Raw genomic sequence first — 23,220 nt, 5'->3', positions numbered from 1 at the left:
CCCAGGCGCGCTCTCTCTTCCCCCCCAGGCGCGCTCTCTCTTCCCCCCAGTCGCTCTCTCTCTCTCTCTTTCAACAAAAGCATGCCCTCAAAAGACCCTCGGCACCGCCGGGCACTTTAGCTAGTATTTGTATAACAGTGTGTTCTGTTAACTGCCAACTTCTTCTATTATAAATACATATGTCTGCATTTACAATGGAAACTGCCTATTTAATCTTTAATATGTTGTAATTATATCTTCCTCCTCAATGGAGGAATTTATACTGCAAATATAAAAATAAGGACAGGATATAGTACTTTTAAAACGGGGATTCTAACCCCACCTCACCTGAAGACTATTTGGTTTTCATTCCTTGCGTGTAATGCCATAGGAGATTGACTAGTATTTAATTTACTAGTGGGTCTGCTATGGCATTGCACAGGGTATGCCACAAGATGCACTTTCTTGTAATTACAGGAGTATTATACCATACAACACAAATGTATTGTTCTGCTGCCAAAGTGTGTGTCGCTTTAAGGCTACAAAGTGTAATTGCTCTGCATTCTCGAACTCCATGCTTGGATTAAACACAGGTCAGATTGGCATCTTTCTCTCTTTGAATCCAATTGTTAAGCAAATATAGACTAAGTTAATTCAGAGTTTAATTGTTGTATGGTCATACGACTGGAGATTGGACTGTGCTTGCCAGTTTCATTTTTTGTAGCTAAGATGCACAAAATATTTTAAGATTATTTGCATCGTTCAGTGCGACTTCATGCATTCACTGACACACTGGCCGCGATTTTATTACTGGAGGCGGCTTGAGTGCGGGTCAGCTGGTTTCTGGCTTCAAGTCCCGCCCCCAGCTGCCTCCGCTCTATAGACGTGATTTTCCCTTGATTGACCTTGTTAAGCCCGCCCTGCGGGCTTGCCAGCCAATAATCAGGAAGTGGGTCTGATGACGTCATTTGATGACGCGTCATCTGCCGGTTTCCTTAAAGTGACACGCACAATTTTATTTTGACAGGCGAAAAAAAAATTAAAGTTTTTTACGGGGCTAAAAATAAACTTTTTAAAAAGTATTTAAAAATTATAAATGAGTTGGGGTGGGGGGAGGGGAAATATTTTTTTATTGTTTAAGCTCTTATGCTGGTAAAAACAGGCCTTATGGTTTTCAGCGGGCGGAAGTTGTGCAGAAAGTGAAATTCCCTGCCTGCAGAGGCCCATCTCCCAGGCAGGCGGATGATCTGTCAAGAGAATTCTGAAACCGGCACTTGCGAGGCCCCTACGGGTGCGTACAAACCTCATACACACCCGTGGGGGTCAGAATATCCGGCCCATTATATTCATAATGGATTTAATAATAACGATTGCATCTTGTTTGCCTAAAGGTGATTTGATTCCTCGGCATCAACAAGTCTTCAGTTCAAACCAGTTCTTCAGTGGAGTGAGCATACCAGTGCCAGATAATGTGGTAAGGCATTGTATTAATCTAGTGAAGTAGTCCTTGGGAAATGTAGCATTTAATACAAATGGGTTAGAGTTTGAATGTTAGAGTCTGACTTTTTGATTCAATATCCTAGACTTTCCAGTCCCCTTTTATTGGGGCGCATCTCCTCAGTTAATGAAGCAGCCCATGCCCGCATGCAACAAGACCTGGACGACGTTCAGGCTTGGGCTAATAAGTGGCAGGTAACATTCGTACCACAGAAGTGCTAGGCAATGACTATCTCCAACATGCGAGAGTCTAAGCACCGCCCCTTGACATTCAACGGCATTACCATTGCCGAATCCCCCAACATCAACATCCTGGCGGTCACCATTGACCAGAAACTTAATTGGATCAGCCACATAAATACGGTGGCAACAAGAGCAGGTCAGAGGCTAGGTATTCTGCAGGGAGTGTCTCACCTCCTGACTCCCCAAAGCCTTTCCACCATCTACAAGGCACAAGTAAGGAGTGTGATGGAATACTCTACACTTGCCTGGATGAGTGCAGCTCCAACAACACTTAAGAAGCTTGACACCATCCAGGACAAAGCAGTCCGGTTGATTGGCACCCCATCCACCACCATAAACATTCACTCCCTCCACCACCGGCATACCATAGCTGCAGTGTGTACCATCTACAAGAAGCACTGAAGCAACTCACCAAGGTTTCTTCGGCAGCACCTCCCAAACCCGCGACCTCGTCCACCTAGAATGACAAGATCAGCAGGCGCATGGGAACACCACCACCTCCAAGTCACACACCATCCTGACTTGGAAGTATATCGCCGATCCTTCATTGTCGCTGGGTCAAAATCCTGGAACTCCCTACCTAGCAGCACTGTGGGAGTACCTTCACCACACGGACTGAAGCAGTTCAAGAAGGTGGCTCACCACCACCTTCTCATGGGCAATTATTGCTGGCCTTGCCAGCAATGCCCACATCCCATAAACAAATAATGCATTTTTTTTTAAATCTCTGTCTACCATGGAAATGCACCCCTGACTCTGACTGAACTTCCAACCTCAGGAATCATTTAAACAAAAATGGCAGGCTCTCCTGTCTCCTCTGGGGATTCCTGCCATAAACGTAGAGTTTGGCTTTGGCGCACCTCAGAGGGCTACCACAGCCATCAGAGTGCCAGCCCCCTCTGGGCTGTTGTTAAAATGGCAACATATTATTTACTTTTTCTTCCTCTTGGGGCCTATGCAAGGCAGTGCTCTGAGCTGGAAAAAAAATTCAACTCAACTGATCTTTGAACATTTTAAGCCTAATGGGAGTCCATTGTGTTCAGCATGCAAATGATGGAACATATTCCTTCTATACACTCGCCACATGTAGGTGGGCTCATACTGCACCGCCCAGGCACTGGGAAGTGGGGCTGGAGGTGCAAGTAGCTGGGTGTACAGCAGAGCACATCCCTGAGCACTTTTCCACCTTCGCCTTCCCCAGATTTGCCAAAAAATTGGCTGGGGCTGGTGGATGGTCTTAAGCCAATACATTTAGTTGGACAGCCACATCCTTGTTGCAGATAAATTTTTGAAAATGTTAATAAAACGTCCTGAAGTAGAATATATGATATGATTGTGCTGAATAGAAGGATATCAGCAATATGCAAAACAAATTACCAGTGAATTATACAGGGTTAACATCAACCTTAACCTTAGAAGCCCTCAAGTGTAAATCTTCAATTACAAACTCTGATGCAATGCTGGCCCAAAAACTTACCTCCTTAGACATAGACCATCTTGAGTATATCATTTAATTGTGTGTAATTAGTGGTATTGATTTAATTTAATTTAAATTAACTAAAGGGTAAGTCATGGCAGGACAGCACGGTCCCGTGGCATGCTCCTCCTGCGCTATATGGGAAATCAGGGACACTTCCTGTGTCCCTGACGACCATGTGTGCGGGAAGTGTATCCAGCTGCAGCTACTGACAGACTGCATTGCGGCGCTGGAGCTGCGAATGGATATATACTGGAGCATTCGCGATGCTGAGGACATCGTGGATAGCACGTTTAGGGAGTTGGTCATACCGCAGGTAAAGGCTGCACAGGCAGGAAGGGAATGGGTAACCACCAGGCAGAGTAGTAGGTGCAGGCAGGTAGTGCAGGGGTCCCCTGTGGCCATCACCCTCTCAAACAGATATACCACTTTGGATATTGTTGCGGGAGATGGCTTATCGGGGGAAAGCAGCAGCAGCCAACTTCCTGGCACCATGGGTGGTTCTGCTGCACAGGACGGGAGGAAAAAGAGTGGGAGAGCTATAGTGATAGGGGAGTCTATTGTAAGGAGAATAGATAGGTGTTTCTGCGGCTGCAAACGAGACTCCAGGATAGTATGTTGCCTCCCTGGTGCAAGTTCAAGGATGTCTCGGGGCGGCTGCAGGGCATTCTGGAGGGGGAGGGTGAACAACCAGTTGTCGTGGTGCATATAGGTACCAACGATATAGATTAAAAAGGGGATGAGGTCCTAAAAGCTGAATATAGGGAGTTAGGAGGTAAATTAAAAAATAGGACCTCAAAGGTAGTAATCTCTGGATTGCTACCAGTGCCACATGCTAGTCAGAGTAGAAACAGAAGGATACTTCAGATATGTGGCTAGAGGAATGGTGCAAGGGGGAGGGATTCAAATTCCTGGGACATTGGAACCGGTTCTGGGGGAGGTGGGACCAGTACAAACTGGACGGTTTGCACCTGGGCGGGACCGGGGCCGATGTCCTAGGGGGAGTGTTTGCTAGTGCTGTTGGGGAGGGTTTAAACTAAAATGGCAGGGGGTTGGGAACTTGTGCAGGGAGACAGAGGAAAGGGAAGCAAGGATAGAAGCAAAAGACGGGAAGGAGAAAAACAAAAGTGGAATGCAGAGAAATCAAGGGTGTAAATCAAACAGGGCTACAGTAAATAATAATTCTAAAAGGACTAAGAGTGTTAAAAAAACAAGCCTGAAAGCTTTGTGTCTTGATGCGAGGAGCATTCGTACTAAGGTGGATGAATTAGCTGCGCAAATAGATGTAAACGGATATGATGTAATTGGAATTACGGAGACATGGCTTCAGGGTGACCAACGCTGGGAATTCAACATCCAGGGGTATTCAATATTCAGGAAGGACAGGCAAAAAGGAAAAGGAGGTGGGGTAGCATTGCTGGTTAAAGAGGAAATTAACACAATAGTAAGGAAGGATATTAGCTCTGATGATGTGGAATCTGTATGGGTAGAGCTGAGAAATACCAAGGGGCAGAAAACGTTAGTGGGAGTTATATACAGACCCCCAAACAATAATTAAATGGGAAATTAGAGACGCGTGCAATAAGGGCACAGCAGTTATCATGGGTGACTTTAATCTAGATATAGATTGGGCTAACCAAATTAATAACAATACTGTGGAGGAGGAATTCCTAGAGTGTATACGGGATGGTTTCCTGGACCAATATGTCGAGGAACTAACTCGAGATCAGGCCATCTTAGATTGGGTATTATGTAATGAGAAAGGATTAATTAGCAATGTTGTGTGAGGCCCCTTGGGGAGGAGCGATCATAATATAATAGAATTCTTCATTAAGATGGAGAATGAAGTAGTTGACTCAGAGACTAAGGTTCTAAATTTAAATAAAGAAAACTATGATGGTACGAGGCGCGAGTTGGCTAGGATGGATTGGGGAACGTTACTTATAGGGTTGACGGTGGATAGGCAATGGCAAACATTTAAAGATAGCATGGATGAACTACAGAATTTGTTCATCCCTGTATGGCATAAAAATAAAACAAAAAATGTGACTCAACCGTGGCTAACAAGGGAAATTAGGGATAGCATAAGATCCAAGGAGAGGACATAGAAATTGGCCAGAAAAAGCAGCAAACCTGAGGATTGGGAGCAGTTTAGGATTCAGCAAAGGAGGACAAAGGGATTAATTAAGAGGGGGAAAATAGAATATGAGAGTAAGCTTGCAAGGAACATAAAAACTGACTGTAAAAGCTTCTATAGCTATGTGAATCAAATCAAATCAAATCAACTTTTATTGTCATTGTTAGTGCACAAGTGCAGTACAACGAAATGTAGGCTTGCGGCTCCCGAGAGTGTACATTTAGATTAAGACATTTAAACATTCAACATACATTTGGCTTGTAATACATTAACATAAACATAACCCTAATAAAGTGCATTGGCAGATGTGCAGGCTTTAGAGTTTATTTGTGGAGTTCAGTAGGATGACAGCCCTGGGAAAGAAGCTGTTCCTAAATCTGGTCGTACGGGTGCGAATGCATCTGTAGCGTCTCCCAGATGGCAGGAGGGCGAACAGACTGTGGCTGGGGTGGGTAGGGTCTTTGATGATGGACCGTGACCTCCGTAAACAGTGTTTCTGGTATATGTGCTCTATGGTCGGTAGCCGGGTGCCGGTAATGCGTTGGGCAGTTTTGACTACCCGCTGCAGGGCTTTCCGGTCATAGTAGCTACAGCTGCCATACCATACTGTGATACAGTTCGTCAGGATGCTCTCTATTGTGCAGCGGTAAAAGTTAGAGAGGATCAGGGGTGACGGGTTACATCCCTTCAGCCTCCTTAGGAAATATAGGCGCTGCTGAGCCTTCTTCACCAGAGAGGAGGTATTGAGGGACCAGGAGAGGTCTTCCGTGATGTGGACTCCGAGGAACTTAAAGCTGTCCACCCTTTCCACCACAGCCCCATTGATGTGGATGGGGGTGTGACTTCCGCCTTTAGACTTCCTGAAGTCCACAATGATTTCTTTGGTTTTCTTGATGTTAAGGGCCAGGTTGTTATCGGCGCACCACTTCACGAGATGCTGGACCTCCTCCCTGTAGGCTGACTCATCGTTGTTGGTGATCTGGCCTACTACCGTGGTATCATCCGCAAACTTGATGATGGTGTTGGAACCATGAACAGCCACACAGTCGTGGGTGAAGAGGGAGTAGAGGAGGGGGCTCAGCACACATCCTTGTGGGGCCCCCGTGTTCAGCGTCGGGGGGGGGAGGTGTGGTTACCTAATTTGACAGACTGGGGTCTGTTTGTTAGGAAGTCCAGGGTCCAGTTGCAGAGGGAAGTGTTCAGGCCAAGAGTTTGGAGTTTGGTGGCCAGCTTGTTGGGGACGATAGTGTTGAATGCTGATCTGTAGTCTATGAACAGCATTCTGATGTAGGTCTCTTTACCATCTAAGTGATTCAGTGCCGAGTGTAGAGCAGTTGTGATTGCATCCTCCGTTGTCCATTATAAAAGATGTAATAGCAGTGCACTTGGAAAACAGTGACCGGATCGGACAAAGTCAACATGGATTTACAAAAGGTAAATCATACTTGACTAATCTACTGGAATTTTTTGAGAATGTAACTGGTAGAATAGGTAAGGGAGAACCAGTGGATGTGCTGTATTTGGACTTTCAGAAGGCTTTCGATAAGGTCCCGCGTAAGAGATTGGCGTGCAAAGTTAAAGCACATGGGATTGGGGGTAAGATACTGACTTGGATAGAGAACTGGTTGGCAGACAGGAAGCAAAGAGTTGGAATAAACGGGTCTTTTTCTGAGTGGCAGGCAGTGACTAGTGGGGTACCGCAGGGATCTGTGCTAGGACCCCAGCTATTCACAATATATATATTAATGATCTAGACGAGCGAACTGAATGTAATATCTCCAAGTTTGCAGAAGCCACAAAGCTGGATGGGCGTGTGTGCTGTGAGGAGGATGCAGAGAAACTCCAGTATGATTTGGACAGGTTGGGTGATTGGGCAGATGCAGTATAATGTGGATAAATGCGAGGTTATCCACTTTGGTGGCAAAAACAGGAAGACAGATTATTATCTGAACGGCAATAGATTGGGAAAAGGGGAAGTGCAACGAGCCCTAGGTGTCCTTGTGCACCAGTCGCTGAAGGTAAGCATGCAGGTGCAGCAGGCGGTTAAGAAGGCAAATGGTATGTTGGTCTTCATAGCGAGAGGATTCGAGTACAGGAGCAAGGATGTCTTGCTGCAGTTGTACAGGGCCTTGGTGAGACCACACCTTGAGTATTGTGTGCAGTTTTGGTCGCCTTATCTGAGGAAGGAAGTTCTTGCCATGGAGGGAGTGCAACGAAGATTCACCAGACTGATACCTGGGATGGCAGGAATGACGTATGAAGAGAGATTGGGTCGATTAGGCTTATATTCACTAGAGTTTAGAAGAATGAGGGGATTTCATTGAAACTTATAAAATTTTAACAGAACTAGACAGACTAGATGCAGGAAGGATGTTCCCGATGGCGGGGGAGTCCAGAACCAGGGGCCACAGTCTAAGGATAAGGGTTAAGCCATTTAGGACTGAGATGAGGAGGAATTTCTTCACCCAGAGAGTGGTGAACCTGTGGAATTCTCTACCACAGAAGGCAGTTGAGGCCAACTTATTAAATATATTCAAGGAGTTAGATATATTTCTTAAGGCTAAAGGGATATGGGGAGAAAGCAGGGACAGGGTACTGAATTTGGATGATCAGCCATGATCTCATTAAATGGCGGAACAGGCTCGAGGGGTCTAATGGCCTACTCCTGCTCCTATCTTGTGTGTTATTCCAGTATGCCTGTGGAGCTAGGGTAACACAAACTGACCTGAGCGATTACAGTACAAGGTAGATGCCAACAAGGAAGCACCAAGAGTTGATCTGATCATCTTGTTGAAGATTAACATGACAGAACCAGTCCCACAATGAAATTAATGTAAACTACAAGGTGCATTGTAAAACCTTTTTGCCTTTTGGAGTTTTGACAACTATTTCAGTTTCTTTCTCGTGTAATTGGTCTCTCTCGTTATTCTGTCAGATAGATATATACAATCATTACGACAACTGAAATGATACTCATTAATGGAGTGGACGAGTAATTTAAGTGTTTGACTCCCAGCCAGAAGATCTTAAAGTTTTAATTCTAAGATCACTGCCTGTGGTGTAAGAAGCTGCATGCAGTGTAAGCAATTGTACACAAATTAATTTCAACATTGTCTCAGTGACAGCGAATATTGAGATAATCAGTCATTTAGGAAGTGGCACATAGTGATCTCTACAGAAACATGAGCAATGAAGGAAGCCCTATACTGTGTGTGTCAGGAACACTAGTTACACAGCTACTGCCTGTCACTAATATAATTAATATATAATTTTGGCAATTAATACAAGTTAGAGGGGTAAGTATTAAACTCCCATCATGTAACTTGGATTGTACATTCTGCTGGCCAATCAGTGACATTGTTGGCTGGTCGGATGATTTACAACCAGCCAACTTAAAGATAATAGAGAGGAAACATGAGGAAAACAACCATTTTGTGGGGAAACTTAACATTTGCAGTTGGAATGATGATTACTACTACTGATCATCTGTTTACTAAATTCGTTTCTTAATGAAAGGTAACTTTTGAAAATTCAAATTTTCTGTGCTTTTTGGATAGTACGCTGGTATAACTAGAATTTATTTTCTGTACAGGAATCTTTGGAAATGAAGTTTGCAAATATTTCCCAACACACCCTTGGATTAATGAAGGTGAGTGCTGTTTGTGGCTTGCACATTAATAACCAAGTAGATCAGTGTTGTAATACATGGAGTATAGAAAAAGCCTTGTGCCCTGAGACTGTTTGCATAATTGATTTAAAAAATGATATTTCTAATATTCCTTCCTAAGAAAATATGTTTCAAACTGCTAAAACTCACTTCACGTGCACTCATAGAATTCTTGTTTTGTAATTTATTGGCTCCATGAGTTTCAAGTATAAATGCTGTACAGGTAAAGAAAACAATCATAACATAATATGGTTTAAAATAATGATTCAGAAAGCCATAAGTAAGACAAAGTACAAAGTAACAGATTGGAAAAAAGCAAATTTTGAGAGGATGAGAATGGAACTAGGGAAGGTAAACTGGAAAAAAGATTTTGATGGATAGAGATAGAACAGCAGTGGTAAATATTTAAAACAGTGATCAGTAGAGTTTAGGAGATATCTATTCCACTAAAAAAACAAGCTAGCCAATAATGAAACACCATTGATGAATAAAGAGATACGGTTAACATTGAAACTAAAGAAAAAGGCATACACCACGTACATAGACAATAGAGAGAATGCCAAAAGGGAATACGAAGTGGTTAGAAAAGAAGTCAAAAAACAATTAGGAAAGCAAAAAGGATCTATTATCAAGGAATATAAAATGAAATAGTAAAATATTCTACAGACACATAAATGACAAAAGAAAAATCAGGCTAGGGATAGGGCCACTAAAGGATGCACAAGATAAACTCACAGGTAATGACAGCAAAATGGCAGAAATATTGAATAGTTACTTTGCCTCAGTATTTACCAGGGAAACTAACAAAGTGGGCGTGACATTTTTAGAATGTGACACAACACAGGAAGAAATTAATAAACTTGCAGAATGGATGTGTAATTGGCAAATTAATTCCAATATAGATAAGTGTAAGATGGTGCATTTTGGTTGGAAGAATAAGATGATCACATACTGCTTGGATACGAAGGCTGCGATTTTTTGAGTTGGGTTGCCTGGTGGGCGGGTTTCGGTCCTGCTGTCGGTTTCAGCTGCTCCCAATTCACGATTTTAAATTAAGTGGGCTCATTAAGCCCGCCGTGTGCGCTACCCGGCCCAATGAATGGGAGCAGGTCTGCTGCTCGCCTCTGATGACGTAATTTCTTCAGTTTTTAAGGGGCCCATGTAGCCTCAGCTTCTCATTTTGTTTGTGCTGCTGTGGAAATTGGCCCAGGTGACCATGACTGCTGCCAAAGCAAAGGCTGCTCCACGCTTTGATGAGGACTCCCTCCAAGCTCTTGTGGAGGGAGTAAGAGGGCGCCGGGAGATTCTGTTCCCTCCCGATGGCCAGAGGGAGTCTCCTCAGCAGACAAAGGCAGCCTGGCTGCAAATTGCTGAGGAGGTAAGCGCATGGTCCTTATGCTCACACACCTGGGCGCAGTGCCGAAAATGGTTCAGTGATCTTCTGCGCACATCAAAAGTGAGTATCACATCACACTTTCCTTCAATCTGCTTCCCTTCTCTTCTCATCAGCAGCACTCTACGTTGTCAGCCTGCTCCTCACATCCCACCTTACCCTTATTTCACTTGCACCCTTACCTATCCCTCTCTATGTACTGAATCACTTCACCATTCTACTATGCACCCCTCACACTTGCTGTCACTGTTATGCAATGACAACAGCTAACAATGCACAGGGAGGCACCTTCCTCTTGGCACCTCACTTCATCTTGGTCTTCCTCTAAGCTTCTATGTTATGGATTCTTCACAGTCACTCCATGAATCTCGCTGAAACTCCACTTGTGTCCCTCCTTGCAGGAAAAGGATAGCCCACAATAAGAGGAAGAGAGCGATGACAGGAGGAGGGCCACCATCCCGTGCAAGTTTGACAAGCACTGAGGAGGCTGCTCACAACATCGTTGGAGGTGGCGAGGAGCTGGAAGTGGGGGACGGGGTGACGGGGTGCAGTAGAGGCAGCTGGTGACCAAATAGATTTTCATCCCTCTCATTTAGATTTCATGATTGACTGAAATGGCATATGATGTTCATAGAGATTGACTTTTGACCATCTGCACAATTGGATGTGTCTGCTACCGAAATATCAGATGTCTAACTCATGCCTTTACTCTCCCACAAGACCATCGAGAGACTCTCTTCCCACTGTCCAGGAGGAAGAGCCTGTCGACTCCTCAGAGGAACCTGCAGCGTCACCAGGACTCGGCGCACCCAGAACCAGCGCAGAAACGCACACCTCGGCGGGTCCTTCGCGACATAGTGTTGTCACCTGGTGTATCACAGCTCACAAGTGAGCATCAGCAGATAGTGGAGACAGGGACAGCAGTGGAGAGTCCTCATCGGAGGTCATAGGACGCTCCTAGCTCTGCTCAGCTGCATGTAAACGCTGTGCCTCTGGGGCCATCCAGAAAGAAAGTGGTGCTAGAACTTCAGGAACAAGAGCAGAAGTCTCTGACAGGGTTTGCATCCACGGTAACTGCGAGTGTGCAGAGAGTAGAGGAGTCCATCTCTAACATCAGCACTGCCTTGGTGGAGGCAATGGCGCATGAATGTGCCACCATGGAGAGGGTGGCAACCTCCATGGAGGAGATAACTCACCAGACTCAACAGAGCATGGTGACTTGTCTAAATAGATGGTCTGCTATGGAGGATAGATGGGCATCTATTGAGGAGAGACACCAGAGGTACATGGACGTCCCCGTTATGAGGACTGTCAGTACAGAGACGGGTCCTCATGGCCCCACTGATGTTCAGCATGGTGCTCTCCAGTCACTTGCTAGCAGTGAAGTGCGGGTGACTCATGAGAGGGATGTTGGTGGCCGACAACAAGGAAGTGTTTGCTCCTCTCCAAGAGCTCACACGACCATGCCACTGCGGAGCCCTCGGTCAGAGCCTCGGATTCCGCACCCAACTGAGATGGCCGCCTCAGCCCCTGCACAGCCGCAGGAAAAGTAGACTGTTGAGGAGCCCACCCAGGCTCCCAAACCCAGAGGACGCCCGCCAAAGGCGTCTAAGCAGGTGCAGCATAAAAGTGAGCAAGGTGCCTCTACATCTGCTGAAGCCACAGGGGAAGCACCACATAGAAGCATGCGTAAGAGAAAGTTAACACAGTCACAAGGGTAGTCATTTGGGTGTTTTCTTGTGTAACAAAGTAGCGATTGTCATCCTGATTGTCATTTTATTAAACAAAAGTGATGGCAAAGAATTGAAGATTTGTCCTATGTGTGCTGAGAAATGGAAGTTGCACAGTGAGGGCTCAGGGCGACTTGCATTTGTAATGATGGTGGTGAGAGTGATAGGAAAGCACCGTTTATTGGATGGATGATGTATGGCATGTTAAGAAAGTCGTCCATTCATCTCCATCTGCCAGCCACCTGTGCTTGAAATGTGAGCTTACGTGAATCTGGCATGGATGAGTGCATCCCTTGCCTGACGGCCAGCAATGTGTTCGCGTGCTGGTGAAATTGGCACATCCGGCCCCGCATCTGCCGCCTCCTCCTCCTCTTCTGAGGAGGCTCTGCACGGAGCCACTTGTTCCTCAGGCAGCGCTAAGCCATGCTGCTGTGTGATGTGCAGGGCACAACAGACCACGATGATTCTGGAGACCCTGGCTGGTGCGTACTGCAGGGCTCCATCAGATCTGTTGAGGCATCAAATCGCATTTTCAACAAACCGATGGTTTGCTCGATGATGCTTCTGGTGGAAATGTGACTCACATTGTACCGCTCCTCAGCCTCGTTTGATGGCCTCCTCGTCGGTGTCATGAGCCACGTCTTCAGGGGATAGCCCTGGTTGCCAAGTAGCCATCCGGAAAGTTGAGTTGGCGGATTGAAGAGCTGAGGCACAGTTGACTGCCGCGGGATGAAGGAGTCATGGCAGCTGCCAGGGTACTTGGCGCAAACATGCATAATGATCTTCCTGTGGTTACACACCAGCTGGACGTTAAGGGAGTGGAAGCCCTTGCGGTTGACAAATACAGCTGGGTTGTGATGGGGTGTCCTTAAGGCTACATGTGTGCAGTCTACGATGTCCTGCACCCTTGGGAAGCCTGCTATATTTGCAAAGCCAACCGCACGCGCGGTTACACTTGCTTCATCCTTGGAGAAGTGGATGTAATTGTGCGAATTTGCAAAGAGGGCATTGGTGACCTGTGTGATGCAAGTGTGTGCGGCTGACTGGGAGATGCCGCTGATGTCTGTTGCTGATCCCTGGAAGGAGCCTGAAGCAAAGAAGTTGAGTGTGGTGGTGACTTTGACAGCCACTGATAAGGAGTGTCCATCTGCTCCTCTGGGCTCCAGGTGTTGGTGCAGCAGTGTGTAGCTGTCTGCGACTACCTCTTGCAAAAGTCTCAGCCTCCTTTGGCACTGCTGCTCACTCATGCTGAGGAAGCTCATCCTCGGCCTGTAAACCCTATGGTGGGGGTATCTCTGGCGGCGAGGTGCAGCCCTGTGCTGACGTCCTCTGCCCTGTGCAGCATGATGTAGCTGAGAAGGTTGGCGCTCCTGTTGCTGGTCCTACTGTTCTGCCTGGTTGTGCTGCTGCCGCGGCTGCTCTTCCTCCGAATCTGACGACCAGGATGAGAGGACATAAATGGTTCCCATTCCGCTGGTGGATATCTCAGTTGAGCAATAGAGGTTGCAAGTGCTCAGTCAAAGTGGCCAGAGGGTCTTCCAAGGAGGTCAAACTGCAGATGGATCTCGGCTTGAACACTCACAAGATCAGTAGAGCTGCAAAATGTTAGCCAAAACCTCAGAGCACTAACTTGTGCCATCTCAAACTCAGCCATGTTGTAGGACCGCTTTTAAACTGCTGGAGCAGCTGCTAACAACTCAGCTCCTTGCTAAACCCGGCACAATGCAGCTGGCGTGTTTGTCTGACGACTGGCAACGCGCGGAAAAAGCTAAAAAATCAGAACAGCCAGTTAAAATAAGATTAGCAAGGCAGTTAACAAGCTGTTAACTGCCTTAAGTGCCTCTCCCGCCATTTGGTGTCGGGTCTGATCGGGACTCGCAGACCTGACACTTGGTAAAGTAGCGTCGAGGCAGGATGGCGGCGGGTTCACAACCCACTGTCATCATTGAGATTTTAACTCCCGACCCGCCTCTAAACCTGCCCTCTGATTGCCGGCAAATTCGCGGCCTAAGAGTCTGAATGGGGTAGAGGAGCAAAGGGATCTAGGGGTACAGATATACAAATCACTAAAAGTAGCGACGCAGGTTAATAAGGCCATAAAAATGGCAAACCAAGCACTCGGGTTCATTTCTAGAAGGATAGAACTGAAAAGCAGAGAAGTTATGTTAAACTTGTATCGAATGTTGGTTACACCACACTTGGGAGTACTCTGCACATTTCTGGTCTCCATATTATAAAAAGGATGTAGAGGCATTGAAGGTGCAAAAAAATTCAAAAGGATGATATCAGAACTGAGAGGATATACTTATCAGGAAAGACTGAACAGGCTGGGGCTCTTTTCTCTAGTGAGGAGAAGGCTGAGGGGTGACCTGATGGGAGTCTTTAAGATAATAGGGTTTGATAGGGTAGACATCAAGAAAATGTTTCCACTTGTGGGGGAAGTCCAAAACTAGAGGTCATAAATATAAGTTAGTCACTAATAAATCCAACAGGGAATTCAGGAGAAACTTCATTATCCAAAGAGTGGTAAGAATGTGAAACGAGCTACCACAAGGAGTAGTTGAGGCAAATAGCATAGATGCATTTAAGGGGAAGCTAGATAAGCACATGAGGGAGAAAGGAATAGAAGGATGTGCTGATAGGGTGGGAGGAGGCCCGTGTGGAGCATAAACACAGACGTAGACCAATTGGGCCAAATGGCCTGTCTCTGTGCTGCACACTCAGTGTAACCTTGCTGGGCCTATAATAGTCAGACCTCAGGCATTTTACATGGGTCTAATTTTACTTGGTGTCTCCGACAGAAATTCCCAATAGCAACTATTAAATAATATGTATCATGACATTTGACATCAGGTGCCCATGATCTAGGCAGGCTAGCCTCTTAGCCCACCAGTACAGGCCAGCAATGATTTTTTGGAATTCCTGGCTTGTATAGACTTTCCCCTTGTGATTGCATGTTTTCTAGTTGTTAACAAGTTGTCCCTAGACCCAATTCAATATATAAAAGGATTATTAGGGAGAGCGTATAAAGTAGATGTAGAACCTAGTCAAGATTCCATTCTTACTAGACTCTCACTAAAGCTTCTTTCTTACTGTAATGAGAGATGGTTGACTACAGAGATCCATGTTCAGAAAGTGTCAACAGTACAAAAACAATGTGCATAAGCTAACCAGCAATTTTGGGGAATTACTGACTCAGGCCAGTCAGTTTTTAACTCACACTGTGACACTGAAACCTTAATTGTACAGTAATAAAGCTACTCTGGTGTCAGGAGTAACTTTATTAATGTAATGACATTATTAAAAGAAATTTATTTCAATATTTTTAATACTTCTTGCCCTGAATTCCATTTTTCCCGGTTCTTATTTTATTTTAACATTTGTTTAACTGACAAAATATACATTTTACTTTTGCAAATTTAAAAGTAATGTACTTAACTTTTCTCCCAAGTATGGGGCCACATTGTTCAAGACATCAGTAGTAGGCAAAATGCTAGAATCTATTATTAGCGATGCACTTAGAAAATCGTAATATGATTAGGCAGAGTCAACATGGTTTTATGAAAGGGAAATCGTGTTTGACAAATCTGTTAAGAGTTTTTTGAAGATGTAACTAGTAGGATGGATAAGGGGGAACCAGTGGATGTAGTGTATTTGGATTTTCAGAAAGCATTCGATAAGGTGCCACACAAGAGGTTATTGCACAAAATTGGGATTCATGGGATTGGGGGTAATATATTAGTATGGATTGAGGATTGGTTAATGGACAGAAAACAGAGTAGGAATAAACGGGACTTTTTCGGGTTGGCAGGCTATAACTAGTGGGGTGCCTCAAGGATCAATGTTTGGGCCTCAGCTATTTAGAATCTATATTAATGACTTAGATGAAGGGACTGAGTGTAATGTATCCAAGTTTGCTGATGATACAAAGTTAGGTGGGAAAGTAAGCTGTGAGGAGGACGCAAAGAGGATGCAGAGAGATATAGATAGATTGACTGCATGGGCAAGAACATGGCAAATGGAATACAATGTGGGGAAGTGTGAAGTTATCCACTTTGGTAGGAAAAACAAAAAAGCAGAATATTTTTTGAATGGCGAGAGACTGGGAAATATTTGCATTCAGAGGGACCTGGGTGTCCTTGTACATTAATCACAGAATGTTAACATGCAGGTACAGCAAGCAATTAGGAAAGCAAATGGTATGTTAACTTTTGTTACAAAGGGATTAGAGTATAAGAGTATAGAAGTCTTACTACAATTACACAGGGCAGTGGTGAGGCCATACCTGGAGTACTGTGTAGTCTGGTCTCCTTACCTAAGGAAAGACATACTTACCTTAGAGGGCATGCAACGAAGGTTCACTAGACTGGTTCTTGGGATGAGGGGATTGCCCTATGAGAGATTGAGTAGACTAGGCCTATATTCCCCAGAGTTTAGAAGAATGAGGGGTGATCTAATTGAAACATATAAAATTCTTAAGGGGCTTGACAGGGTTAATGCTGAGAAAATGTTCCCCCTGGCTGGGGAATCTAGAACATGGGTCAGAGTCTCAGAATAAAGGGTCAGCCATTTAAGACTGAGATGAGAAATTTCTTCACTCAAAGGGTTGTGAATCTTTGGAAATCTCTACCCCAGAGAGCTGTGGATGCTCAGTCGTTGAGTATATTCAAGACCGAGGTCGATAAATATTTGGGAATTAAGGGATATGGGGATAGTGTGGGAAGGTGGAATTGAGGTAGAAGATCAGCCATGATCTTGTTGAATGACAGAGCAGGCTCGAAGGGCCAAATGGTCTACTCGAGCTCCTATTTCTTATGTTCTTAAGACTGACCTGACTACCTGAAAGTATGCTCCAAAGGCCAGTTTTGAGCCAAGGCTACCACAGTACTGTAGTATCAGTCTTTGAATATATCTTCAGCGGGATGAAATAAGCAAATAGCTGCCCACTGTTGTAAATTTAAAATTGTTGGCTCCTTATTTTTATTCCTAAAGTTTTAAACTCCTGCCTTTAAGATTCAAAATCAAATCCTGGACTTAATTAATATTTAAAGTCCGATCTCTTCTTAACGATAAGTTTGCCAGTCTTAAGGTCATCTAGGGTCCTCCAAAACTCTGCTGCCTGTGTCCTAACTCTCACCAAGTCCCGTTCACCCATCACCCCTGTGCTCGCTGACCTACATTGGCTCCCGGTTAAGCAACACCTTGATTTTAAAATTCTGATCTTTGTTTTCAAATCCCTCCATGGCCTCGCCCCTCCATACCAAAGCTCTGGAATTCCCTCCCTAAACCTCTCTGCCTCTCTTTCCTCCTTTTAAGACACTCCTTAAAACCTAGCTCTTTATCTGTTCTAATATCTCCTTATGTGGCTCAGTGTCGAATTTTGTTTAATGACGCTGCTGTGAAGCGCCTTGGGACTTTTTACTACATTAAAGGCGCTATATAAATACAAGTTGCTGTTGTAGGGAGGGAATTCCTCCAGTCTGCCTTCTGCACCAGTTAAGTACACATGCAGTAGACGTGGATGTCTGAAAACGGGACTCTTGCCCTCCTGATGTAGACAAGTGACGGTGGATGAAGGAAGAAAAATTTGGAGGGAAAAATTGTGTGTAAAATATCTGCATAAGGAAACAATGTTCATTCTGATTTGTACACATAGGGCTGTTTACACATGGATCCTGCTGATCGTCTAAATTGTGAACAGTTGCTGGATCATCCATACTTTGATAGCCTTAGGAAAGAACAGGAGATGGGCAAGCAAAAAACTCTCAAAAAACGTGTGAGACCACCACGCAGAAATGTACCAGCAGTAAGTGAGATGGTTACATGCTAAACTGAATTAAGGAAAGAAAGACCTGCTTTTAAGTAACACTTTGTCATTCACAAACTAAAAGATTACACACTCAATTACCTTTTGAAGTGCTGTGACAGTTATCTAGGCAGTTTCGGTAGCCATTTTATGCACAGCAAAATCCCACAAACAACAACGAATAGCGCCATGGGAATCTTTAATGTCCATCTGAACAAGCTATTGGAACCCCAGTTTAACATCTCGTGCAAAGGATGGTATCATCGACTGCAGCCTTCCCTCAGAACTGCAATGAAGTGTTGACTCAGATAATGAGCCAGATTTTGCTAGAGTGGGGCATTTCTCAGCGTGCCCTGTTAGTTAGACTTGTTGCTGATAGCAGCGCAGCAAGGGCAACAGGGCATCTGGGAACTTGGTGAACAATGGAACATCTCCTTAACCAATGAGATTTAAGGATTGAGAAATAAAGAGAGGAAGGACCAAGAAGGAGGGTGAATTAGAGTGGGTGAATTCAATGTCATATCGGGTACAGAAAGAGAAATAGAGCGGGAAAGAAAGATTGGATTAAGAGAGATAGAAGAAAGAGACAGAAACGAAAAGTAAGAATATTGTTTTTAAAATGGACATTTTAAAAATCTCCTGGAACAAGTCACAATCTGAAGGAATGAAACACTTATAATTGTTCACTTTCTGAGCAAGGGAGGTTGATTGGAATTTATCAACAATTACCAGTTCGTTAAAAGGGTACTTGCGCTGTTAATTACTAGACTTAACTTTCTGTGGTGCGTTGAATGGGCAACTCGTGCAAATACAACAACTTAATGAACGTCGGAGGTTAAGCGCGAGATACCATTTTTGCAAAGTTAACGAAGGAGTGGCGCAAATCAGCAACTTGTGACGATTTGCAATCCACAATGTATCTCTTCCTTGCTATAAGTTGCTGGCCAATTTGCACATTAATAATGACATGCATCGTTCAAACGCCGTTATTTTTTCAACAATATCTGGCCCAATGTGCTCAAGTCCTGGAGATAATCTTGAACTTTCTGACTCAGAACCCAAATCCACTAGTTTTTCCAGTCTTAACTAAGCTATAGGATTGTGTCTAGGATATATGGTCATGTTTCAGGAATTTTTGATCATTTTTTGACCCAAAGGATTTGGGGAGAGTTACTTTCAAATGTTGGTTTAAAGCAAACTATATCAACACAAGTTTTTAAGAAATGGCACTGATACAGAAGATGGTTAAACGGCTAATAACTTGAGCTTTGTTGCTTTCCTAAATACTATAAATGATGAGCAATTCATTAGCCTATCTTGGTAATCAGTAAACACCTCACACCCAGTGTGTGTGGTGTTTACTGATCACGTGTTTGATTCTTAACATGTCCTCAAATGTGGCCCAGTAAGCCACTCAGTTTTATCAAAGCACTACTACAGTACGGTCATTTTAAATTCCTCAACCACTGTTTCTTCCTATAGGCTTTCTCCCCTCTCTGGAAAATGGCTTCAGTTCTACCTGAGTGATGAGGGTTTACAGCTCCTGTGGGCAAATTCTGTTTTGGGGAGAGAGAGATGCAACACTTTTCGCTCTGTTCCTGTATAAACCAATAAGACTAAAGTGCACCATGACAAGCAGTTAGAAAATTAGGTTTCAATTGAACTGGTGCAGTGGCTGCACTTCAGGAGTGGGTCGTTGACTGTGAGGCGTTTTGGGATCGTGAAAGGCGCTTCGGAAATGCAAGTCTGTCTTTCTAATGCATTACTGAGCTATGCATTGGCAGGAAGGCCTTAAGTCCGATACCCAGTCTGTGTTACTGAGTCAGCTGGCCTTAGGTGAGCGGTAGATGGGGCCTCAGTGCCTCTAGGCTAGCAATGGAGGGGGAAACCAGCCGAAGCCACCCCCCCGCTGGATAGTGCGGATGTCAGCCGAGGACCCCCAGCGATTCAGTGCCCTCGTTCTCCCGGCTCATGGTGGTGAAGTAGCGGAGGGGCCTGTGGGATCCAGAGTTTTAAGGAAATTGCGGGGGGGGGGGGCGGGGGAGGAGAGCGAGGGAGGAAAGCACAAAGTTCTAGATACAAACGAAGTGCGGCTCGTTGCAGACTGAGCAGTAACCCAGACCCGCATTGTCAGGAGTTGACCCTGTCCAGGGCAAATTATTTAAAGGCTTTTGCAACAGTCAAACTAAAGCTAAGAACAGCATATATGCATTTAAGGGGAAGCTAGATAAGTACGTGAAGGAGAAAAGAATAGAAGCATATGGTGAAGGGGTTAGATGAAGAGAGGTGGGAGGAGGCGCGTGTGGAGCATCAATGCCAGCATAGACCTGTTGGGCCAACTGGCCTGTTTCTGTGCTGTAAATATGGTGTGATTTTCAGGAATCAATTTGTTTTTGGCATTTTATACTGTTTAAGCTGCTAAATAAAAAAAAAAGCTAAAGATTTCTCCTTGCCAAGTATCAGTTTGATTAAAAAATGTTCTACTGTTAACTAAATGTACCAGAAATTAGGTGCTATTCTTAGATTCATTCCAATTATTGTACTTTGTTTCTTTTTGTTTTGTATAGTTGCAGTACTTACCGCAGCTTACCGGCAGCAATATATCTCCATCCATGGAAGGCAATAAGTATTTCAAGCAGAAATATAATTGCCATCTACCTAATATTTGACTAAATGGCAGTAACACCATCTAGGTACAGAAGATACCTACCTAAAAAACCAAGACCGTGTCCAAAGGAAATGTTAAAGTAAAGGCTTTTAAACTATGGCAAGGTGAAGACTGGCACCATAACATTACCTAGCCTGAGATTATATGCACTTTTTTTTAGTTCATTATCTTGTTTTTCTTTTAGTGTGTTTGGATTTTAAAAGAGCATACACTTACAATAAATGGAAATGACTATAAACCAGGAAATACTTGTTCAGAGGTTTTGTTTTAAATGTGTACAGTGTTTGTATAAAGAAACAGCACTATATTCTATGCACTACTACCTGCTTGAAAAATGTTTTAAACAGTAGTCCCACTTGCTGGAAAGAATCCAAATCATGTCTTCATTTGGTGTCTTAACTTATCTGAAGTGCAATGGTTCATTACATGTATACCTAACAAAAGTTGACTGTTGAATCAAGCATACTGCCAACACTACTCTTGCAAAGCTATAGGAACATCAGGCCAAAGATTCGATTTACAGTTTAAAAAAAAATAACCTGTTATTTAGATTATCAGCTGCGATCAGTGAAATAAGGGGCAGTAGAGTTGGATTCACAACCTGCAAGCCCAACAGATAAGAACCAAAATATTTTGTTATGTTTTCAGTCCTAACCTGACTTCCACATTAATTTGTTTTTGAATCATTTGGTTTGCATTTCTGATCAGTTCTAAGTCTGCCCATTTCAGGCACTCCCTTAAAACACCCTGTTGTTGAATGGAGTTTTCACTTCCTTAACACTTGCCCGGTTCAGATACCCAACTCTAGCACAGTATTCAATGTAATCATAAACACAACAGTTTTAGTATAGCAGATAACTTAAATTTAACGTAATTCAGTTTGGTTGTTTGGCAAATATTTGATTGTAGATCTGTTAATCAATGGATCAAGTAAATGACAGTGTTTGGCATGCAAATTTTTTTTTATTCGTTCCTGGGTTGTGGGCGTCACTGGCAAGGCCAGCATTTATTGCCCATCCCTAATTTCCCTCGAGAAGGTGGCGGTGAGCCGCCTTCTTGAACTGCTGCAGTCCTTGTGGTGAAGGTACTCCCATAGTGCTGTTAGGGAGGGAGTTCCAGGATTTTGACCCAGCGACGATGAAGGAACGGTGATATATTTCCAAGTCAGGATGGTGTGGAACTTGATGGGGAACTTGGAGGTGATGGTGTTTCCATGCGCCTGCTGCCCTTGTCCTTCTAGGTGGTAAAGGTCGTGGGTTTGGGAGATGCTGTCGAAGAAGCCTTGGCGAGTTACTGCATCTTGTAGATGGTACACACTGCAGCCACGGTGCGCCAGTGGTGGAGGGATTGAATGTTTAGGGTGGTAGCTGGGGTGCCAATTAAGTGGGTTGCTTTGTCCTGGATTGTGTCGAGCTTCACTCATCCAGGCAAGCGGAGAGTATTCCATCACACTCCTGCCTTGTGCCTTGTAGATGGTGGAAAGGATTTGGGGAGTCAGGAGGTGAGACACATGCTTCAGAATACCCAGCATCTAACCTGCCACAGTGTTTGTGGCTGGTCCAGTTACATTTCTGGTCAATGGTGACCCCCGGGGTGTTGATGGTGGGGGATTTGGTGATGGTAATGCCATTGAATGTCATGGGGTGGTGGTTAGACTTTCACTTGTTGGAGCTAGTCAGTGCCTGGCACTTGTGTGGCGTGATTGTTACATGCCACTTATCAGCCAAGCCTGAATGTCGTCCAGATCTTGCTGCATGCGAGCATGGACTGCTTCATTATCTGGGGAGTTGCAAATGGAACTGAATGCTTGCAACCATCAGCAAACATCTCCCCACTTCTGACCTTATGATGGATAGAAGGTCGTTGATAAAGCAGCTGAAGATGGTTGGGCCGAGGACACTGCCCTGAGGAACTCTTGCAGCGATGTTCTGGGGCTGAGATGATTGACCTCCAACAACCACCTTCTTTTGTTCTAGGTAATAATCTAGCCAGTGGAGAGTTTTCCCCAATTCCCATTTTACTAGGGCTCCTTGATGCCACACTCGGTCAAATGCTGCCTTGATGTCAAGGGTGGTCACTCTCACCTCATCTCTGGAATTCAGCTTTTATGTGCATGTTTGGACCAAGGCTGTAATGAGGTCTGGAGCTGACTTCTCAAGTCAATATTTGACATGAATGAAAATGGAGAGAGCTATAAGTTATTCATTTTTTTTCTAAAATTACACTAGCACTGATAACCTAACACAGTATTTTAGTGTGTTAAAGTTGATCTACCACATTTAAATCAGACATTTTGAAAAAAAAAACTGCAGCAGGTGTGAATACTGATCATAACTTTTATAAAAAGTGTTGGTTTAAATCTTGATGAAGGTATCTTGCTTTGATTTCAATATCTCCATTTATATATTTTATATTCAATCATGAATCTGTTAGTTCTGGAATAACTTCGGCATCCAGTTTATCGATATATAACAGCAACAAGTGTATGTTGCTCCATATCATAATGCTGTACTTGTTAATTACAAATAAAGTGATAAAATAATGCAGTTTCCTGGTAACTCTATATATTTCTAAGACCAAAGTATTTTGATGTAATGACCACTGGGGGAGAAAGAGTTTTTTT

General features: G+C 44.1%; 1 protein-coding gene across 3 annotated transcripts in view; it reads left to right on the top strand.

Moving 5' to 3' along the window:
- The window catches only part of cdkl1 (cyclin dependent kinase like 1 (CDC2 related kinase)), a 90,066-nt gene extending 67,147 nt beyond the window's left edge, over positions 1-22,919 (top strand). For 2 of the 3 annotated variants that reach the window (XM_086003148.1, XM_086003147.1), the window contains exons 6-9: positions 1,371-1,453; positions 8,926-8,982; positions 17,780-17,929; positions 20,497-22,919. In XM_086003148.1, the coding sequence (XP_085859274.1) occupies positions 1,371-1,453; positions 8,926-8,982; positions 17,780-17,929; positions 20,497-20,598 (392 nt within the window). In that variant the 3' untranslated portion in view covers positions 20,599-22,919. The remainder of the gene's footprint in view (positions 1-1,370; positions 1,454-8,925; positions 8,983-17,779; positions 17,930-20,496) is intronic. The other variant, XM_086003149.1, reaches the window with a different exon arrangement.
- Positions 22,920-23,220: the final 301 nt, after the last annotated feature.

The sequence above is a fragment of the Somniosus microcephalus genome, chromosome 12 (genome assembly GCF_052327205.1).
Source record: "Somniosus microcephalus isolate GS21.2 chromosome 12, FLI_Smic_1.0, whole genome shotgun sequence".
NCBI lineage: Eukaryota > Metazoa > Chordata > Chondrichthyes > Squaliformes > Somniosidae > Somniosus > Somniosus microcephalus.
Note: the sequence above shows the minus strand (reverse complement) of the source record. Positions and strands in the feature narration are given on the sequence as shown.